Source organism: Cajanus cajan, chromosome 5 (assembly GCF_000230855.2).
Source record: "Cajanus cajan strain Asha chromosome 5, NIPB_CcT2T_4, whole genome shotgun sequence".
Lineage (NCBI taxonomy): Eukaryota > Viridiplantae > Streptophyta > Magnoliopsida > Fabales > Fabaceae > Cajanus > Cajanus cajan.
In genome coordinates this window covers 3,471,642-3,489,200 of record NC_138521.1, presented here as the reverse complement: position 1 = coordinate 3,489,200, position 17,559 = coordinate 3,471,642, and the positions used below count along the sequence as shown (strand labels likewise).

The following is a 17,559-nucleotide window of genomic DNA, read 5'->3' as shown; positions in this document are numbered from 1 at the left end:
ATTTAAAAATATTTATTTATTACATATTTTAATTATAATATAATACATATAATAAAAATATTTATTTATCATAAATTTAGCTATATAAAATTAATAATTATCGTGGACATTGCTAAAATGCTAGCTTAAGCAAAATTTAAGAAAGATTATTTTTTTCATCTAAATCATATTTGAAACTTTTCCGACATAAGTTGTGAGTACATTGGGCCGTATTCAACTCAATCGAGTCGAGGTGCACATATTCATTTTTATCGGCCCATGATTTATACATTTGTTTAATTATTATTTTTTAATTTTAAAGTATGTCTAAATTTTTGTTTTTAATTTTTTAATTTTGTATCTTCAGCTTTTTCTCCTTTTTCATACATTTTTTTCTCTTTTAGTTTTTACATGTAAATCTAATCTTCCTCTCACTTACATCTATTTTAATAGGTAATTTTAATTTTTTATTTTATTTTCACATTACTCATTTTTTCCTCTCATTTTTTAGTTTTCATATGCACTCAAAACATTAAATTGGTGTGCAATAATATTGTTAGCACATGAGATTTTTTCTTCAATAATGAAGATACTAAGTCAAATGTGTATTTTTTTTCTTCAAACACTTCTTTCCTTCCCTTCCACACTTCTAAAAATTTTAATATTAAATTTAGTATTCTAAAAAATACCTTCAAGAACACTAAAAGTAATATTTCAGGAAAGTATTTTTTAGACACTAAAATTAATGTTCTAATAAGAGTCTAAAAGGAGGAAATGATTGATGAAAAAAAAATACACGTCTAACTTGGTACATTTATTATTTTGCGAATAAAATTGTATTTTAATTGTCCAATACATTCACGGTGTAAAAGTGCAAGATATCAGTGTGTTTAATGATAAAAAAATAAAAATAAAAAACTAATGCTATATAAATATACATTTTTTCATGTACCAAGAAAAAATTAATACACCTTTCTTATTCTTATCATGTTATTTTTTATCATTAATTTAGAACATGTCTGGAAATTTTTTTAAAGAATTTTTTATTAAAAAATATTTTTTGTTTCAATAGAAAATGTTCTAAAAGTCCTTATAAATTGCATTTAATATGATTTTTAGTTTTTTTTTTCTTCTTTTCATCTAATCCACATTTTAATACAGTATCAGATTTTTTTTTAGAATTTATTAAAAAAATGTCACCAATGTGAGAAGTATATAAAAAAATTTAATTCTCACATTAATTATAAATCAAAAGAAAATATAATATATATATAAAAGACAATCTTAATATTAAAGTCAATTTTGTCGATTTGAATTTTTAATTTCACATTATAATATTTTTTTAGTCAGGTTTTAAATTAAAATTTGTCTCAATTTTATCTTAAATCCTAGTTTGAAATGCAAAAAAAGTGAGAGGTTATTTTTACAAATTTAGTCTATAAAATAAAATTCATTTAAACTTAAGTTTATAAACTTTAATTCAAAACAATCACACAGCTTTTGAAAATATTTTTTTTATTATAAGTCAGTAAGAGCTTGTTAGAAGCAATCAATCTATCAATTTATTAAAGTTCTGTTTGCTGTCACAAATATTCTAAGCGTGTATAGCTAGCCATACCATTATATATTTTCCGTCATTAAAACATACCAAAACCATATATCCTCTGTTGTATTTTAAGGAATGCTAAAATAGGGCAAAGTTTTCACGCTTCGCAGACAAGATCCAAGTGTTGTGGGAACAACCAAAAAAGAATTATGATATTTTTTTATACATGGGATATTAAATAGTGAATTTTGAACCTTGAATTGATGAAGTATTAGCATATATTATTATTATTATTATTGTGCACGACAAATCCAGTCTGTGTGACAACGATTTGATTACTTACTAACTAGAAAAAAACAATATGGGAAACTTCAATGGGTTTTGCTTAATTTATTAGGAAGAAGCGTAAATAATGAGTTGTATGTATGATGAATGATGATGGTTCCATTCACATGACATGCTGTGGCTTTGGACATTGATTCACATGCAGCTGACGTAACTTATGGGACCCACTTTATTTTGCCAAAGCTTTGGTTTTGTATTATGTTCCACGGATTAGGTTGATTAGGTATTAATTCAACAAGACACACCTAAGTTTATTCTCCTTGCTCATCATACTTTAAGAACACTTGAAAATGATTCTCTTTCATCATCATTTGCTGCATCTATTGCTCTGTCCCCTTCTCTCTCTCTCTATTTTACATTTTCTTTTATATATAAGCTAATGTTTTTAAGACTATTGGATAAGAAGCGAAAAATATGTTAAAATTTTCACACAAAATATTCAGTAGTGTATGTATAAGAAAAATAAAATCTAATCTATAATTTATAATAACAAAGTCGCAAATCTTATTGTTATCAAATTATTAAATATATAATATTATTTATATATTTAAAAAATAAAGAAATTTTTTATAATTTTTTTTAAATGAAATACAACAAGCTTTTTTTATAGATAAGAGTAGCGACTTTTTATCTTTTATAATAGTCTTCTATTAAAAATTAATAAAATATTATTTATTATGATTTTTAATAGTTATTATTATTATTATTATTTTGAAACAACTTGTTATCAACCAATTAATTAGATTTATAGGATAATTAAATCATATATCTAAGTCACATATTTTTTTTTCCAACAATTTAGTCTAATTCAAGACTTTTACTTGAGAAATTGAGAATAAGTAAAGATATTAGAAGAATTTTAATTTTGACACCTAGGAATCTCCTTAAGTTGATATACATATTATGTATATATATTAAAATAAGATTTTAATGATCTTATAAATGTCAATCCTTTTTTCACATTTTAATTTAGGATTTAGATGAGAGAGGTGTTAATTTAGATTCTTAAGAGATAAACTACAATAATAACTTATAATAATTATTTAAAAGATTTAGTTATTATAAACTCTAATTAGTTGATAGTATAATATTTTGTGGGTTTAATTTTATATGTTTTTAGTTTTTTAAATTTGAGTAATATATTTTTTATCTCTAAATTTTAAAACTTATGTTGTTTAGTTTTTAAAAATAAAAATTATTATTTTGGTCCTTAAATTTAAAACTTATCTTTTTAAATCCTGTAATCTGAAAAAAATATTTTTTTAATTTCTGTACCTTCAAATTTAAAACATGTTTTTTTAATCTGTAATATATATATATATATATATATATATATATATATAATTATTTGAGTCTTCTATTAGTAAATCGCTTCTATTACTATAGTGAAAATAATATATTAAATAAAATTGATATTATAAATCTCTCAACTTGTGAGTGTCACGATTAATTATGTTATTAATTGTTATAAGAGATTAAAATAATTTTTTTTTAAATTAGAGAGGTTAAAAAGATATTTGAAGAATTAAAATAATAATTTTTATATTTCAAAAATTAAAAACACATATTTTAAATATGAGAGAAAAATATTAAAAAATTAAAATAATATTTATTAAAATTAAAAAAAATAAAAACACAAATCTTAAATTTAAGAAAAAAATTACTTAGAAGACTAATATCATATTTAAATTTTTTTGTGTTAGATGCATGGTGAGATGTATGTTTTTTTTTTGTTCGTTCCTGGAGTATCCACCGCCGTCAGCAGTGACCGGTGAGATGTATGTTTAGCATTGATAATACATAAAAAGATAGTATTTTACAGTTGTCTAGGCTCCACGTGCAAGACTTACCCAAGCCCCCAATTTTTGTCCCTCCAACCTCCAATATGTCGGCTTTCTATTGTCTCAACTTTGTGCCAATTTCACTTTAGTTTATACCCAATCAATCACTCACAACTTTTCTCTATAAAAGTATTTTGGATAAATTCAAAATTAAAAAAAAAAATTAAGGAAAAAAATCTGGAAAAGATCTACTTGGTTCCTTGTTTAGTTCATTTGCCAATGTCGTGAGTCTTCGAATAAGGCCCTTTTAATCACTGACATGATATAATATATTACAGATAATACCTTTATAAACATATAGTTAGGGATTTTAAAAAGATCATTAGTCTCTAAAATGAAACTTTATAACTTAGGAAATTAATTTTTTAGCTCTTGACTGGAAGATATCATAAGAAGAAGAAAATAACTTCTGATCAATTTCTCATGTCATTCTGGGAACGGTGAGCTCATGCATGTTTGATGCGTTACAAACGTGTTTTTTGTAGTTTGCATGTTTAATTGTAATAAATTAAATACAAAAATATTACCAAAAGTACTTTGAGTAGGAAATTGGGAAAATAAAATTGTGTTTAGTGAAGTTTTTTTTTTATATATATATTTTTTATTTTTTTAAAACAAAAGCTTATGAATATACTTTATTTTTGCTTTAAATTTAATTTTAATTAAAATCATTTTTTTTATAAAATCAAGATTATTAAAATTAAGTTTTTAATTCTAACACACTAGAAGCTGTTTTATGCGAGGAATTTTTTTCTTCAAAGTTTACTATTATTATTTCGAGAGTAAGCTAATACAATATGTTAAATGGCTTCAAAAATAAAGTTTGTTTACGTACAAAATTTAAACTATACAAAGAAAATAATTATGATTTATGTGATACTAGTAGAATAATCATCGAATATTATCTTTTAGATACTTTATCACGTTTTAGCCAATTAACATACATTCTTAAACATAAAATTGAGTTTAACATCTAAGAGTCTAATGAGTGAGTAAATTTCTTTTTTCGCACTCTCAACCAATTTAAAGATTTCCCCTTTATTGATTATATTATATCCATCAAGTTAATCTTATTGTCTTGAAACACCATAATAATTTGAACTGTTATTGTGTTAGGATACACATTCCAATTATCCTTGTTGTAGCGGGTCGGGTCCGGGGTCTAGGTCTTCTCGTCCTTCTCCGAGTAGTCCGAAATGAGGGGGGTGCCTGCAAAGACACTCCAACGCTCAAGTAAGTGCTCGGCGTATTAAATGCGGTGGTTGAAAAGTTGGTTACGTACCTCGTTGGGACTCTATTTATAGGACTTCTTATTGGGTCGTGATTAGGGACTGGGCCCCGGGAAATTAGGGGGCTAATCCAATGCATTACGTTAATTAAGCTCTTTGAAATCATCTTGGGGCCGGCACATGGTTTTGGCCGAGCATACTGACGTACTCCGTTCGATTCTCGGGTGATCGGTATGTTAGGGTATTCGGCCAAGTGTTTGAGGGTATCCGGCCCAAGTGTTCGAGGGGTCGGGTATTCGGCCCAAGTGTTCGAGGGGTCGGGTGTTCGGCCCGAGTATTCGAGGGGTCGAGTATTCGGCCAGGTCGGCCCCCATACGGTATACAACCCCCGTAGCGTCGAGGATGTGAAAGACGAAGACGGTAAGAACCGTGTGACATCCTGGTCGTCGTCGGATAGGCAGGGGCGGTTTTGATAAGTCTCAGCGTGGCGTGACCTGGGTCAGGGCCTCGGGTGATTGAAATGTAGGCTGGGACCTCTGACCACGTGAGAGGGATTTAGGCCGACCCCTCTAACGCGTGGAGCGAATATCGCGACCTCATGGTGAGATAAATGTAGGCCGAGACCTCTGACATCTCGTGAGAGATCTTAGGCCGAGCCCTCTGACGCGTGGAGCGAAAATCGCGATCTCGGTGAGATAAATGTAGGCCGAGACCTCTGACATCTCGTGAGAGAGATCCTAGGCCGAGCCCTCTGACGCATGGAGCGAATATCGCGATCTCATGTAGATAAATGTAGGCCGAGACCTCTGACTCCACGTGAGAGAGATGTATGCCGGGGTCCCAAGCCATTAGAGTTTGTGCCGAGGCCTCGGCGGGTGTGGCCTGCCAGGTTAGCCCTAGCGGTTACAGGTCCAACGGTTACTAAATCTGGACCGTTGGATGACCTAGATCGAACGGCTGGGGTGTCGGGACGTCTTTTCACCTCCCCCATTTACCTTGCCTATAAATAGGAGGGGGGCTGTTGGTGAATTTACATGCTGTAAATTCGCCGAGCGCTCTCGACTTCAGAAGTGATCGAGTAAACCGATCAAAGGTAAATTTTGTATTCTTTATTCTACTTAATAAATGGATAAGGACTATTCCTCGGGTAGGACTTGTACATCTTCGGAGGCGTCGGTCCGTTCGTCTGATCGAGAGGAATCGGGTTCAAGTGAAGTATCACGGTTGCCTCCCTTACAATGTGAAGTGGTCTTTCCTTCCGATTTTGCCGAGCAGGAGGACAGTGGGGACGAAGTGATAGAAGTATCACCCCCGTTGACTTTGGCCGTGGCCTTAGCACGAGCCACCGAGGTGGACGAAAGGGGTTTCGGACAGGTCAACGAACAAAGCGTTCCGGCGAGGGTGACTCACGCCGAGGCGATTGAAGATGCTTTGGTAGTGGTTGACGATGGTCGGGGCAAAGCAGTGGCCGCTCCGAGGACTCAGCCAAAGGTGAAGATTGATTACGGCACGGTGGAGATGCCCGGGTATGAATGGGTAGACGGATAGGTCGGTGTGTATTTTTCAAAGTTATCCGACCAAGAGCTGTTGGATACTTTCGTGTCTTTAGAGAAATGTTTCGGGAGTGGGGAGGACGAGTTCTCGTTGCTTGCCGAGGCGTGCGAGGATGATGGGCCGAACACCGATTTCGTGTTCTTGGAGCGGGGGTCCGATGAGGATGACTATTTCTACGCCTACATGTGTTGGTTTGAGGATCTCGGCGTGACATTGCCTTTCGATGATTTTCAGATGGGAGTCATCCGTGCTTTGAACGTGGCGCCGACCCAGTTGCACCCTAACGCTTGGGCGACCATGCAAGCGTTCCGTAATCTATGCTTATGCCTCGGTCTAACACCTCGACCTCTCGCCTTCCTCTACTATTATATTTGCCGGCCGAGCAAGCCGGTAAAATGGGTGTCGTTAGCTCGAGTGCCGAAGCGTGGATTTCTCCGAGCATTCACCTCTTCTTATAAGGGATTTAAGAGTGGGTTCTTTAAGGTTCGTTGGGGTTCGGATTTGAGACATTGCTTCTTTGACCGGGAGGACAATCCGCTATTCCCCTTCTATTGGACGAGGCGGCCGACGCGCTTCGAGGCGATACCTTTTTCCAAGCTCCCCGCCGAGGATAAAGAAATTGTGGAGCTTCTTAATAATTTGTCGAAGGGCTTACCTGTCCGAGGCCTCTTGGACGTATTCGAAACATCTCACTTCGAGATGGCCTTGCTAGGTATGTGTTTTAGGCTTCGGTAGTGTAGCAGTGTTTTGAATTGATGTTAAAACTTCTTTCGTTGCAGGATTGATGGTCGGAGGGGATCTCGACGTGACCACCATGCTCGCCAAGCGAGCCAAAGATGCCAAGGCTAGTGGAAAGGTGCCACCGACGAAGTCGGCATTGAGGATTACGAGGGATAAGCCATCGCCTGTAATAATTTCGTTGGCCGACCAGAGAAAGAGGACAGGGACCTCTCGGTCACGTCAGACCGACCAGAACGTGGAAACCGATCAGCCAGGCACCTCCTCCAAACGCCAAAAACAAATAACACTGGAACATTCCGGATGTGGGGGGTTTGCTATCCCGGCCGTTGTTGCAGGGTCAAATTTTTTGGCCTCGGCCGTCCAGTCCGAGAACTTGGTTAGCCCGGACCTCGCTACCGGAGGGGGGCTCCAGTATTTGGAAGGTATGTCTATGGAGGCCGAGTACAAGCTCTTCTGCGAGCTCGACGTGCGGACTTCGCTGGTGGCCAATCACGTGATGATGAGGTCGGCGGTCTCGACTGAGCGACTTCAGACCCGGTTAAAGGAGGCCGAGGCAACAGTGAAGGAGGCCTTGGCTGCGAATGCTAAAGCTGCAGAGTCGGCCGACGAACTGAAGAAATCGGCCGATGGCTATAGGAGGGAGGCCGATGACTTGAAGCTGTCGGTGCAGAGGATGAAAGTTGAGGTCGCGGCTACGGCGGCTGAGATTGCTCGGTTGACCGAGGCGCATTCCAAACTCAAAGCCGAGGCCACCGAAAAGATCCTCGAACAACATGATGCGGGGTTCCAGCAAGCAGTCCGGCAAGCCCAGTACTTCTGCGAGATCCCGGTTGACTTTAACTTTGACGTCAGTCGAGATTTTTACGGGGGTAAGTACATCAGTTATGGCGAGTTCCCAAAGGGAGCCAGCCCTGATGACGAGGCTCCTCGCCGAGGAATCTCCACGCAGGGGCCGGTACCTCCGCCTTCGGAGGAAGATGATCCAACTATAGACATGGTAGGTGATGGTAATCCGGATGTCTCGGCCGCGGTGTAGGAACCGATTCTGGTAGAGTAGGTTTGCTTGCTTTTTGTAACCGGGCCGTTAGTGCCTTTTGTAACTTGGCCATCGGCGCCGGTAGATGTTAATTTTTTGTAAGTAGCCGCTTTGGTCGACAATACTTAATTGAATTTTCTTTTCAACTTTCCGTGTTTACGTGTTCAATGATATTAACATAAACCGAGTTGTATGTGTGGCCGAAAGGTCGGATTTTGTGATTTGTGACGGTTCGATGCGCGTTGTGTTTGTTTATACTAGTGTGTTCGGTTTCCGTGAACGTTAGGTCATCGAAGCTTCAGCTTGTGTTTATACGAGGATTATTCGGGTTTTAATACGCGTTGTGTGTAATACTCGGCCTGGGGCACGAGTGTGTGTTTAGTCGTCGCCGAACGTTGGTCAGTGTCGTCGCCGTCGACATAGTGCTTGGCCCAGGCACATCCTTGGCCGAGGAGGGTACTCGGGAGGGAAACCTGGGGCGCGAGTGCATATTTCAAACTTGACCGAGGATTGCTCGGGTTTTAGTACGCGTTGTGCGTAGTACTCGGCCTGGGGCGCGAGTGTGTGTTTAGTCGTCATCGAACGTTGGTCGGTGTCGTCGCCGTCGACATAGTGCTCGGCCCAGGCACATCCTTGGCCGAGGAGGGTACTCGGGAGGGAAACCTGGGGCGCGAGCGCACATTTCAAACTTGACCGAGGATTGCTCGGGTTTTAGTACGCGTTGTGCGTAGTACTCGGCCTGGGGCGCGAGTGTGTGTTTAGTCGTCGCCGAACGTTGGTCGGTGTCGTCGCCGTCGACATAGTGCTCGGCCCAGGCACATCCTTGGCCGAGGAGGGTACTCGGGAGGGAAACCTGGGGCGCGAGTGCACATTCCAAACTTGACCGAGGATTGCTCGGGTTTTAGTACGCGTTGTGCGTAGTACTCGGCCTGGGGTGCGAGTGTGTTCTTCGTCGTCGACCGAACGTTGGTCGGTGTCACTGGTTCCACGCGTAGTGCTCGACCTGGGCATACAATAAAATTGCAAACGATATAATAAGATTTTGGAACTTTTATTAATGAAGTGCCTCGTTAAAAACCTTGCCGACCCAAAACCCTCCTTAGGGAAAAAAGAGTCGGCTAAGGAAAAGAGTGCACCGTTACATCAGCTGTAATACGTTTTCAAATGAGAAGAATTCAAAGTTCTCGGAATTGGTTCTCCCGATAGGTGCTCCAGCTTGTACGCTCCGTTGTTCAGGTTGTGTCGGATTCGGAAGGGACCGTCCCAGTTTGGGGCGAGTTTGCCGTGTCTCGGATCTTTCCTTGCCTCGCCTGTGGCTCTCCAGATGAGATCGCCTGCGCGGAATTCTCTAGGCTTTACCCTGCTGTCAAATCTTCTTTTGTAACGTTGCTTGGTGGCCTCGGCCACAACTTGTGCTTGGTCTCGAATGTCTTCCACGCTATCCAGGTTTGCCCGGAGCTCGACTTCGTTGTTCGACTCGTCGTAGTGGGCTCGGCGGAACGAAGGTTCCCCGATTTCCACTGGGATCATTGCATCGGATCCATAGACTAGGTGAAAAGGAGTTTCTTGCGTAGTCGACTGGGGGGTGCATCGGTAGGCCCATAGCACTTCGGGTAACTGCTCGGCCCATGCCCCTTTTGCTTCTCTAAGGCGTTTCTTCAACTCTACCAAGATGACTTTATTGGCCGACTCGGCCTGACCATTCGTCTGCGGGTGTTCGACCGACGTGACCTTATGCTGTACGCCCAAGCCGTTCAGGAATTCATTTAGTTTTCAGTCGGTAAATTGAAGGCCATTGTCGGTCACTAGAGTGTGTGGGACACCGAACCGGGTAATGATGTTCCTCCATAGAAATTTCTGGACTTGATGAGCCGAAATGCATGCCAAGGGCTCGACTTCGATCCATTTGGTGAATAGGTCGACGACGACGATGAGGAACTTGCATTGTCCCTTGGCAAGCGGGAATGGTCCGAGTATGTCGGCCCCCCACGTGGCGAACGGCCAGGCTGGAGGAATGCAATGTAGCTGCTCAGCCGGTTGATGAATCAAGTTGCCATGTCTCTAGCATGGCTGGCATCTCTTTACGAACGCTGCACAGTCGGTGTTCATGGTCGGCCAATAGTACCCGGCACGTAGAAGTTTAGAGACGGTCGTCCTCGCCCCCGAATGCAGTCCGCATATACCCTCATGTACTTCTCGCGTCACATAGTCAGCCTCGGCGGGATTTAGGCACTTGAGTAGTGGGGTAGAGAAACCGCGTTTGTACAGCTGGCCGGCGATGACAACGTATCTACTGGCTTGGGTTCTTAATCGCTTGGCCTCGGTCGATTCGGTGGGCGCGATTCCGCTGGTGAGGTATGCCTTCAGTTCGTCCCGCCAATCAGGGGGATCGTCACGATCGGCTAGCTCAGCGTCAACATTTGCTACCATCTCGGCTTCAATGCTGGGGTGGTCGATCTCTTGTTGAATGATCGTTCTCAAGTGGCCCAGCTTCTTGGTTGCGGCCAACCTAGCCAACTGGTCGGCCCGGGTATTGTCTTCGCGGGGGATGTGTTCGACCAACACCTTCTGGAAATTCGCCTTCAATTTTTGATAGGCATGATAGTATCTCATCATGTTGTGGTCCTTTACTTGGAAATTTCCGCCCACCTGCTCGGCCACTACTTTGGAATCGGTGCGACACTTGATTCTTGATGCACCCATGTCCTCGGCCAACCTTAATCCGGCCAATAGGGCTTCGTACTCGGCTTGGTTATTTGAAGCTTTGAACCGAAAGCGCAAAGATTGCTCTAAAGTTATCCCTCTCGGTCCTTCTAAGATTACCCCTGCCCCGCTCCCTTGGTTGTTTGAGGATCCGTCTACATGGAGAGTCCACCAGTGTTGTTCAAATTGGCCGTGAGGGTGAAGTTCGTTTATGAAGTCGGCCAAGCATTGGGCCTTGATCGGTCCCTTCGGCTTAAAGGTAATATCAAATTGCGAGAGTTCCATTGACCAGGCCATCATCCTTCCGGCGAGTTCGGGTTTGCTTAATACCTTAACGATTGGACAGTCGGTATGCACGATAACTCGGTGGCTTTGGAAGTAATGACGTAGGCGTCGGGAAACATGTACTAAACTGAGAGCCAGCTTTTCTATTAATTGGTATCGGGTTTCAGAATCCTGCAGTTGTCGGCTGATAAAATATATAGGAGCCTGGGTGCCTTCCTTTTCTTGCACCAGAACCGAACTGATCGCCTCCTCGGACACGGCCAAGTACACAAGTAGCGGACTCAGAGGATCAGGCTTCGTGAGGGTCGGCGGGGTCGCCAGGGTTGTCTTCAACGTTGCGAAGGCGGCTTCGCATTGTTCATCCCATGAGAAGGCCGAAGCCTTTCGCAAGAGCTTTGTCATCGGACTGATCTTGTCGCCTAGCCGTGGGAGGAATCGGGATAGGGCGACCAACCTTCCCGAGAGGCGCTGCAGTTCCTTGAGGTTGCTCGGGCTTCGCATGTCTAACACGACCTGGCATTTGTCTCGATTCGCTTCTATGCCTCTCGCGGATAGCATGAAACCTAGGAATTTGCCTCCTTTGACCCCGAAGGTGCACTTCTCGGGATTGAGTCTCATGTTGTGCTTGCGGAGCTCACCAAAGATTTTGGCTAAGTCGGCTAAGTGTCCGGACAGAGAGTTGGACTTGACTACCATATCATCCACCTATATTTCGATGTTTCGGCCGATTTGACCCTGAAACACCTTGTCCATTAACCTCTGGTAGGTCGCTCCGACGTTCTTCAACCCAAACGACATCACTTTATAACAAAAGTTGGCGCTCTCGGTTATGAACGTCGTCTTCTCCTCGCCGGCCGAGTGCATCCTTATTTGGTTGTAACCGGAATAAGCATCCAAGAAGCTGAAGATTGAATGTCCGGACGCTCCGTCGACTAGTCGGTCGATACAAGGGAGTGGGTAGGCATCCTTGGGGCAGGCCTTATTGAGGTCGGTATAGTCGGTGCACATTCTCCATTTCCCATTGGCTTTTTTGACTAACACTACGTTGGCTAGCCAAGTCGTGTAAGTGACCTCTCTGATGAACTTTGCTTGTAACAATTTTTGCACCTCGGCATCGGCTGCCTTTCTCTTTTCGTCGCCCATTTTTCTTTTCTTCTGTGCGACTGGCCGAGCGTCTCTACATACTGCTAGTCGGTGACATAGGAATCTAGGGTCTATCCCCGGCATATCCGACGCTTTCCATGCAAACAAGTCTCTGTTGTCTTGAACCGCTCGCTTCACCCGGTTCGAATCATTTTCGTTCAGCTGAGATCCTATGTGTGTGACCTGTTCGGGTGTTTGCCCGAGTTGGAAAGGAACGAGGTCTTCGGCTGGCTCGATTCGATCCTCCTCACCCAGGCGTGGGTCGAGATCTAAGCCCTCTGTCATCTGTCTTATTACATTTACGCCTGACAACGTTGACGGGGGGTCGGATGTGGGACGGACCTTTAGGCTAGAGAGATAGCATTCTCTTGCTGTCTTCTGGTTGGCATGAACGGTTATTACCTGTCCATCTCTCGACGGGAACTTCATGCACAGATGAGGGGTCGAGACGATGGCTCGGAGTGCGTTGATGGAAGGTCGGCCGAGCAGGACATTGTAGGATGTGTTCGCATGCACAACGATGTAACGGATTTTGATTTCTCGGGAAGACTTTTGGTCGAAACCGAAGCGAGTGTACAAGTCGATGCACCCCCTCGTCATTACTCTTTCACCAGAAAACCCTACTAACGGTTCGTGATATGGTTCTAGGCTTTCTTCTGGAATTCCTAGTTGCACGAACGTGTTCCAATATAAGATGTCGGCCGAGCTCCCCTGATCGACCAACGTCTTCTTCACGATGCAGTTATGCATTTCGACCGAAATTACCATGGGATCGTCTTGTACAGGGTCGGCGCCATGAAAATCTCGGTCAGTAAAAGTGATGGGTGGCATCTTTGGCATTCTTGGCTGGTTCACATTATTCACTGATCGGATAGCTCGGAGGTGTCGCTTTCGTGCTGAAGAGGAGGAACCGCCTCCGGCAAATCCCCCGGCTATTGTATTGATCACCTTTCGTGTTCGGACATTGTCCTCCCTGGGACGCTGTGATCGGTCTCGACGTTCAGCCGAACGGGATCGGCGGCGTCGGTCCCTCGGTGGACGAGTTTCACGAAAATGCTCTCTTTCCCTTGACCCGTGGTCTTGGGAGGTGGAAAAGCTTTTGAGGTGACCCTGTTTGATGAGGTCCTCGATCTTGTCCTTCAATGCCGAACACTCTTCGGTGGAGTGCCCCTTGTTTCGGTGGAATCGGCAATTCTTTGCCTTGTCGGCTCTAGGGGGCGTGTTCGCTCTTTTCGGCATCGCCAGGATTTCTGACGCAAGAGCTTGCTCCATTACTTTGGCCCTGCTTGCATTGAGGGGAGTATATGCTGTATAGCGGGGTCCTCTCGGGGGGCGGGTATTTAGGGGTTCGGCGTTGGTCTTCCTCATTGGTTCTTGTCCGGGCTCCTTTCGGCTATAACCCTCCTCGGCTCTGGCCTGATTCCGGGTCTCCGCCAACTCCTCCATTTGCATGTATTTTTCTGCTCGGCGTCAGAGGTCATTCATATCCACCGGCGGTTTTTTGCACAAACTGTTTACGAAGGGTCCGGGCCTGAGTGCCGTGCTCAGCCGGTCCATTGCCACGGCAGGGTTGAGGTCGCCGATTTCCATAGCGATTTTATTAAACCGGTCCATGAAAGTCCTCAGACTCTCTTTTTTCTCTTGACGAACCCCCGCTAAGGCTAGTGAGGTCGTCCTGTACGGCTTGCTCGTTGCGAACTGGAGAGTGAATTGGGAAGACAGTTCGTTGAACGAGTCGATGGAAGAGCTCGGTAACCTTGTAAACCAAACCAGGGCCCTTCCTTTCAGAGACGTGGGGAATATTCGGCACAAAGCCGAGTCGTCTTGAGTGGAGAGAGTTGCTTGAGTCAAGAAAACATTCAAGTGCTCTTCTGGGTCGGATGATCCGTCGTACTTCTCGATCGGCATGCTCTTCCAATGGTCCAGCAGTGTTGCCTCCATTATTCTTCTGGAAAAAGGATGCCTTAGGGAGTGAACGGTGGTGTCGGCCTTGTTGGCTATCAAAGAAGTGACTGGGGTTCGGGTGACCTGGTCTGTCGGGGCGTGATAGGCGGACTCTTCCACGAGCGTAGGAGTGGACGGCACGTATGTTTGGTTCAGATGCCGGAGCTCAGCGTTTTGCCGGCGTAGCTCGGCCAGCTCTCGGGCGTCGGCTTCTCTTTGCCTTTGGATGGCCGTCATTTCCTCACGAAGTGCTCACAAGTCGTCTTGAAAGTTCGGTTGAGTTTGACTGGTGTTCGGCTGGACTTGCTGTATCACAGGTTCCGGTTGGGTCCGAGGCATCCCGTACGGGTAGCGCTCTTGGTTGGTCATGAAGGGGTTGCTTTCGGGGTTAGGAATCGGGTGAGTCGTCGTCGATTGTCCTTTGCGCGTTGTTACCATATCTCGGTCTCAGTCGTAGAGTAAAAAGGGGCTGAAAACGTCTCTTCGGCCCCAAGGTGGGCGCCAAATGTTCCTGTGTTAGGATACACACTCCAATTATCCTTGTTGTAGCGGGTCGGGTCCGGGGTCTAGGTCTTCTCGTCCTTTTCCGAGTAGTCCGAAATGAGGGGGGGTGCCTGCAAAGACACTCCAACGCTCAAGTAAGTGCTCGGCGTATTAAATGCGGTGGTTGAAAAGTTGGTTACGTACCTCGTTGGGACTCTATTTATAGGACTTCTTATTGGGCCATGATTAGGGACTGGGCCCCGGGAAATTAGGGGGCTAATCCAATGCATTACGTTAATTAAGCTCTTTGAAATCATCTTGGGGCCGGCACATGGTTTTGGCCGAGCATACCGACGTACTCCGTTCGATTCTCGGGTGATCGGTATGTTAGGGTATTCGGCCAAGTGTTTGAGGGTATCCGGCCCAAGTGTTCGAGGGGTCGGGTGTTTGGCCCGAGTATTCGAGGGGTCGAGTATTCGGCCAGGTCGGCCCCCATAAGGCTCTTAACCTTGTGGTCGTGGGTTCGAGCCCCACGGTGGGCGCCAAATGTTCCTGTGTTAGGATACACACTCCAATTATCCTTGTTGTAGCGGGTCGGGTCCGGGGTCTAGGTCTTCTCGTCCTTCTCCGAGTAGTCCGAAATGAGGGGGGGTGCCTGCAAAGACACTCCAACGCTCAAGTAAGTGCTCGGCGTATTAAATGCGGTGGTTGAAAAGTTGGTTACGTACCTCGTTGGGACTCTATTTATAGGACTTCTTATTGGGCCGTGATTAGGGACTGGGCCCCGGGAAATTAGGGGGCTAATCCAATGCATTACGTTAATTAAGCTCTTTGAAATCATCTTGGGGCCAGCACATGGTTTTGGCCGAGCATACCGACGTACTCCGTTCGATTTTCGGGTGATCGGTATGTTAGGGTATTCGGCCAAGTGTTTGAGGGTATCCGGCCCAAGTGTTCGAGGGGTCGGGTATTCGGCCCAAGTGTTCGAGGAATCGGGTGTTCGGCCCGAGTATTCGAGGGGTCGAGTATTTGGCCAGGTCGGCCCCCATATAGTATATGAACTTTCCATATAATATACACTACAATAAACCAAATCTTCTTTCCTTTCTCATCTATATATCCTTGCTTCCCAACAAACCCATAAATCGAAGAAATTGAACTTGAGCCTTTTTTTAAAAAAAAATTATTTACAACTCACCCAATCTTAGATAAATTGGCCAAACTTACGAGAACTATGAGAATTTATAGTACAAATATATGATTAATTAATTCCACACCATATGTCTTTCTCCACAAAAGATTTCTTTGATATAAATTGGCATTCGGAAGTAATCTGTCATGTAATAATCACCATGCAAATATTATAATTTGCACATCACCTTATTTTATACTTTCACTCAATTTATTTTAACATTAAAATTCACTCTAAGTGCAATGCAGGAAGATATTGTCATTACAATATGTACCTGCCTGAGGGTACACTCGTAATCTTCAGGGGAATATGAGGACCGAACGAGAGCTTTAGGTGGATTCTTCGGAGGGGGAGGTACCTGCAAAAGATACTCCGATGCTTAAGTCAGTGTGGGCACGATTTTCTAGGGTAATGAATGAACAGTGACATACCTTGTTACGTGTGACCTATTTATAGCATCTGACATGGGCCTGAGCGTGATGGACCCTCTCAGATATTTACCAAATTAGGTAATACGGTACTAATTGGTTGTTTAGGCTTTAATCATGTACTTACCTTTCTTGATTGTGATTACTTGTTATGACTTGCTTAACCCTTCGGCAAGAGGCCGAGCCGGCTAATCAATACTAGTCGGAACGGCAAATGACCGAACCGTCTAGTCCGTATACGGCAGCCTGTATACTTCCGGTATGTTCTATGTCGGAACGGTACCTGACCGAGCCGACTCGATGAATGATGATGGTCCATATTTGCATTAACCAGACTGATGTCGGTTCTCGGCCTCATGCCGAGCCGACGTTGATGGTGATGCTTGTTCGTGGCTATGCATGGGTGTCTGACGAAATGGCACGTGTTGGCCCACGTGACCGATACGGTCTCTCCGGTACACAAGCCCCCCAGCCTTTGAGGAACGAAGTGACGCGAAAGGCTAATGAAATAAAAAGAGGATTTTTCAGTCGGTGTCGTGAAGAAGAAGCTAAGGGTTACAACTGATGGTGGGATATGAAGAGTTGTAACCGTTGGGTATTTGATGGCGTACGCGAGAAGTTATGGTGGGATATGAAGAGTTGCGCGCCCTAGACCGTTGGATCTAAATGATCCAACGGTAGGCACGAGGGGGTGTCTCTTCAGTTGCCTATTAAGAACGCCTATAAATAGATGTGTAGGAGGAAGGATTTCCACACGCAAACTTACTAGCTGCTCCGAGCCGAAGATATCTGCGAGCGTTTTGAGTACTCAACAGCAATTGGTCAAGTTCAATCATCAGGTACGTAATGGCTAACCTGGACATTGTTCATGTTGACTCCTCTGGGGACGAAGAGGAATCTAGGTTAAGGACGACGCCGAACCAGGAGGTAGCGTCGGCTTCAGCTTCAAATAGGGACGATTCCACAGAGTCGGCTTCGGGGTCCGGTCGGTCGCAAAGCGGGAATGAGTCGGCATCGGCTGTAGGTTCCGATGAGCAACCTAGTCGGGGTGGAGAATCATCAAGAGTGTTCCCTCCAATATCAACTCCAGGATATTCATGGGTGCACAGT

At 43.7% G+C, this 17,559-nt stretch overlaps 1 protein-coding gene across 1 annotated transcript; it reads right to left on the bottom strand.

Annotated features, from left to right (window-relative positions):
• Positions 1 to 10,332: 10,332 nt before the first annotated feature.
• LOC145957700 (uncharacterized) lies at positions 10,333 to 11,955 on the bottom strand. Its single transcript, XM_083074116.1, has one exon. The coding sequence runs from the start codon at positions 11,953 to 11,955 to the stop codon at positions 10,333 to 10,335; it is 1,623 nt and encodes a 540-aa protein (XP_082930242.1).
• Between the last annotated feature and the right edge of the window lie 5,604 nt (positions 11,956 to 17,559).

Bases quoted from the DNA above. Each gene is read 5' to 3' on its own strand.
- LOC145957700 (XM_083074116.1), bottom strand. From the start codon at position 11,955: ATGGTAGTCAAGTCCAACTCTCTGTCCGGACACTTAGCCGACTTAGCC.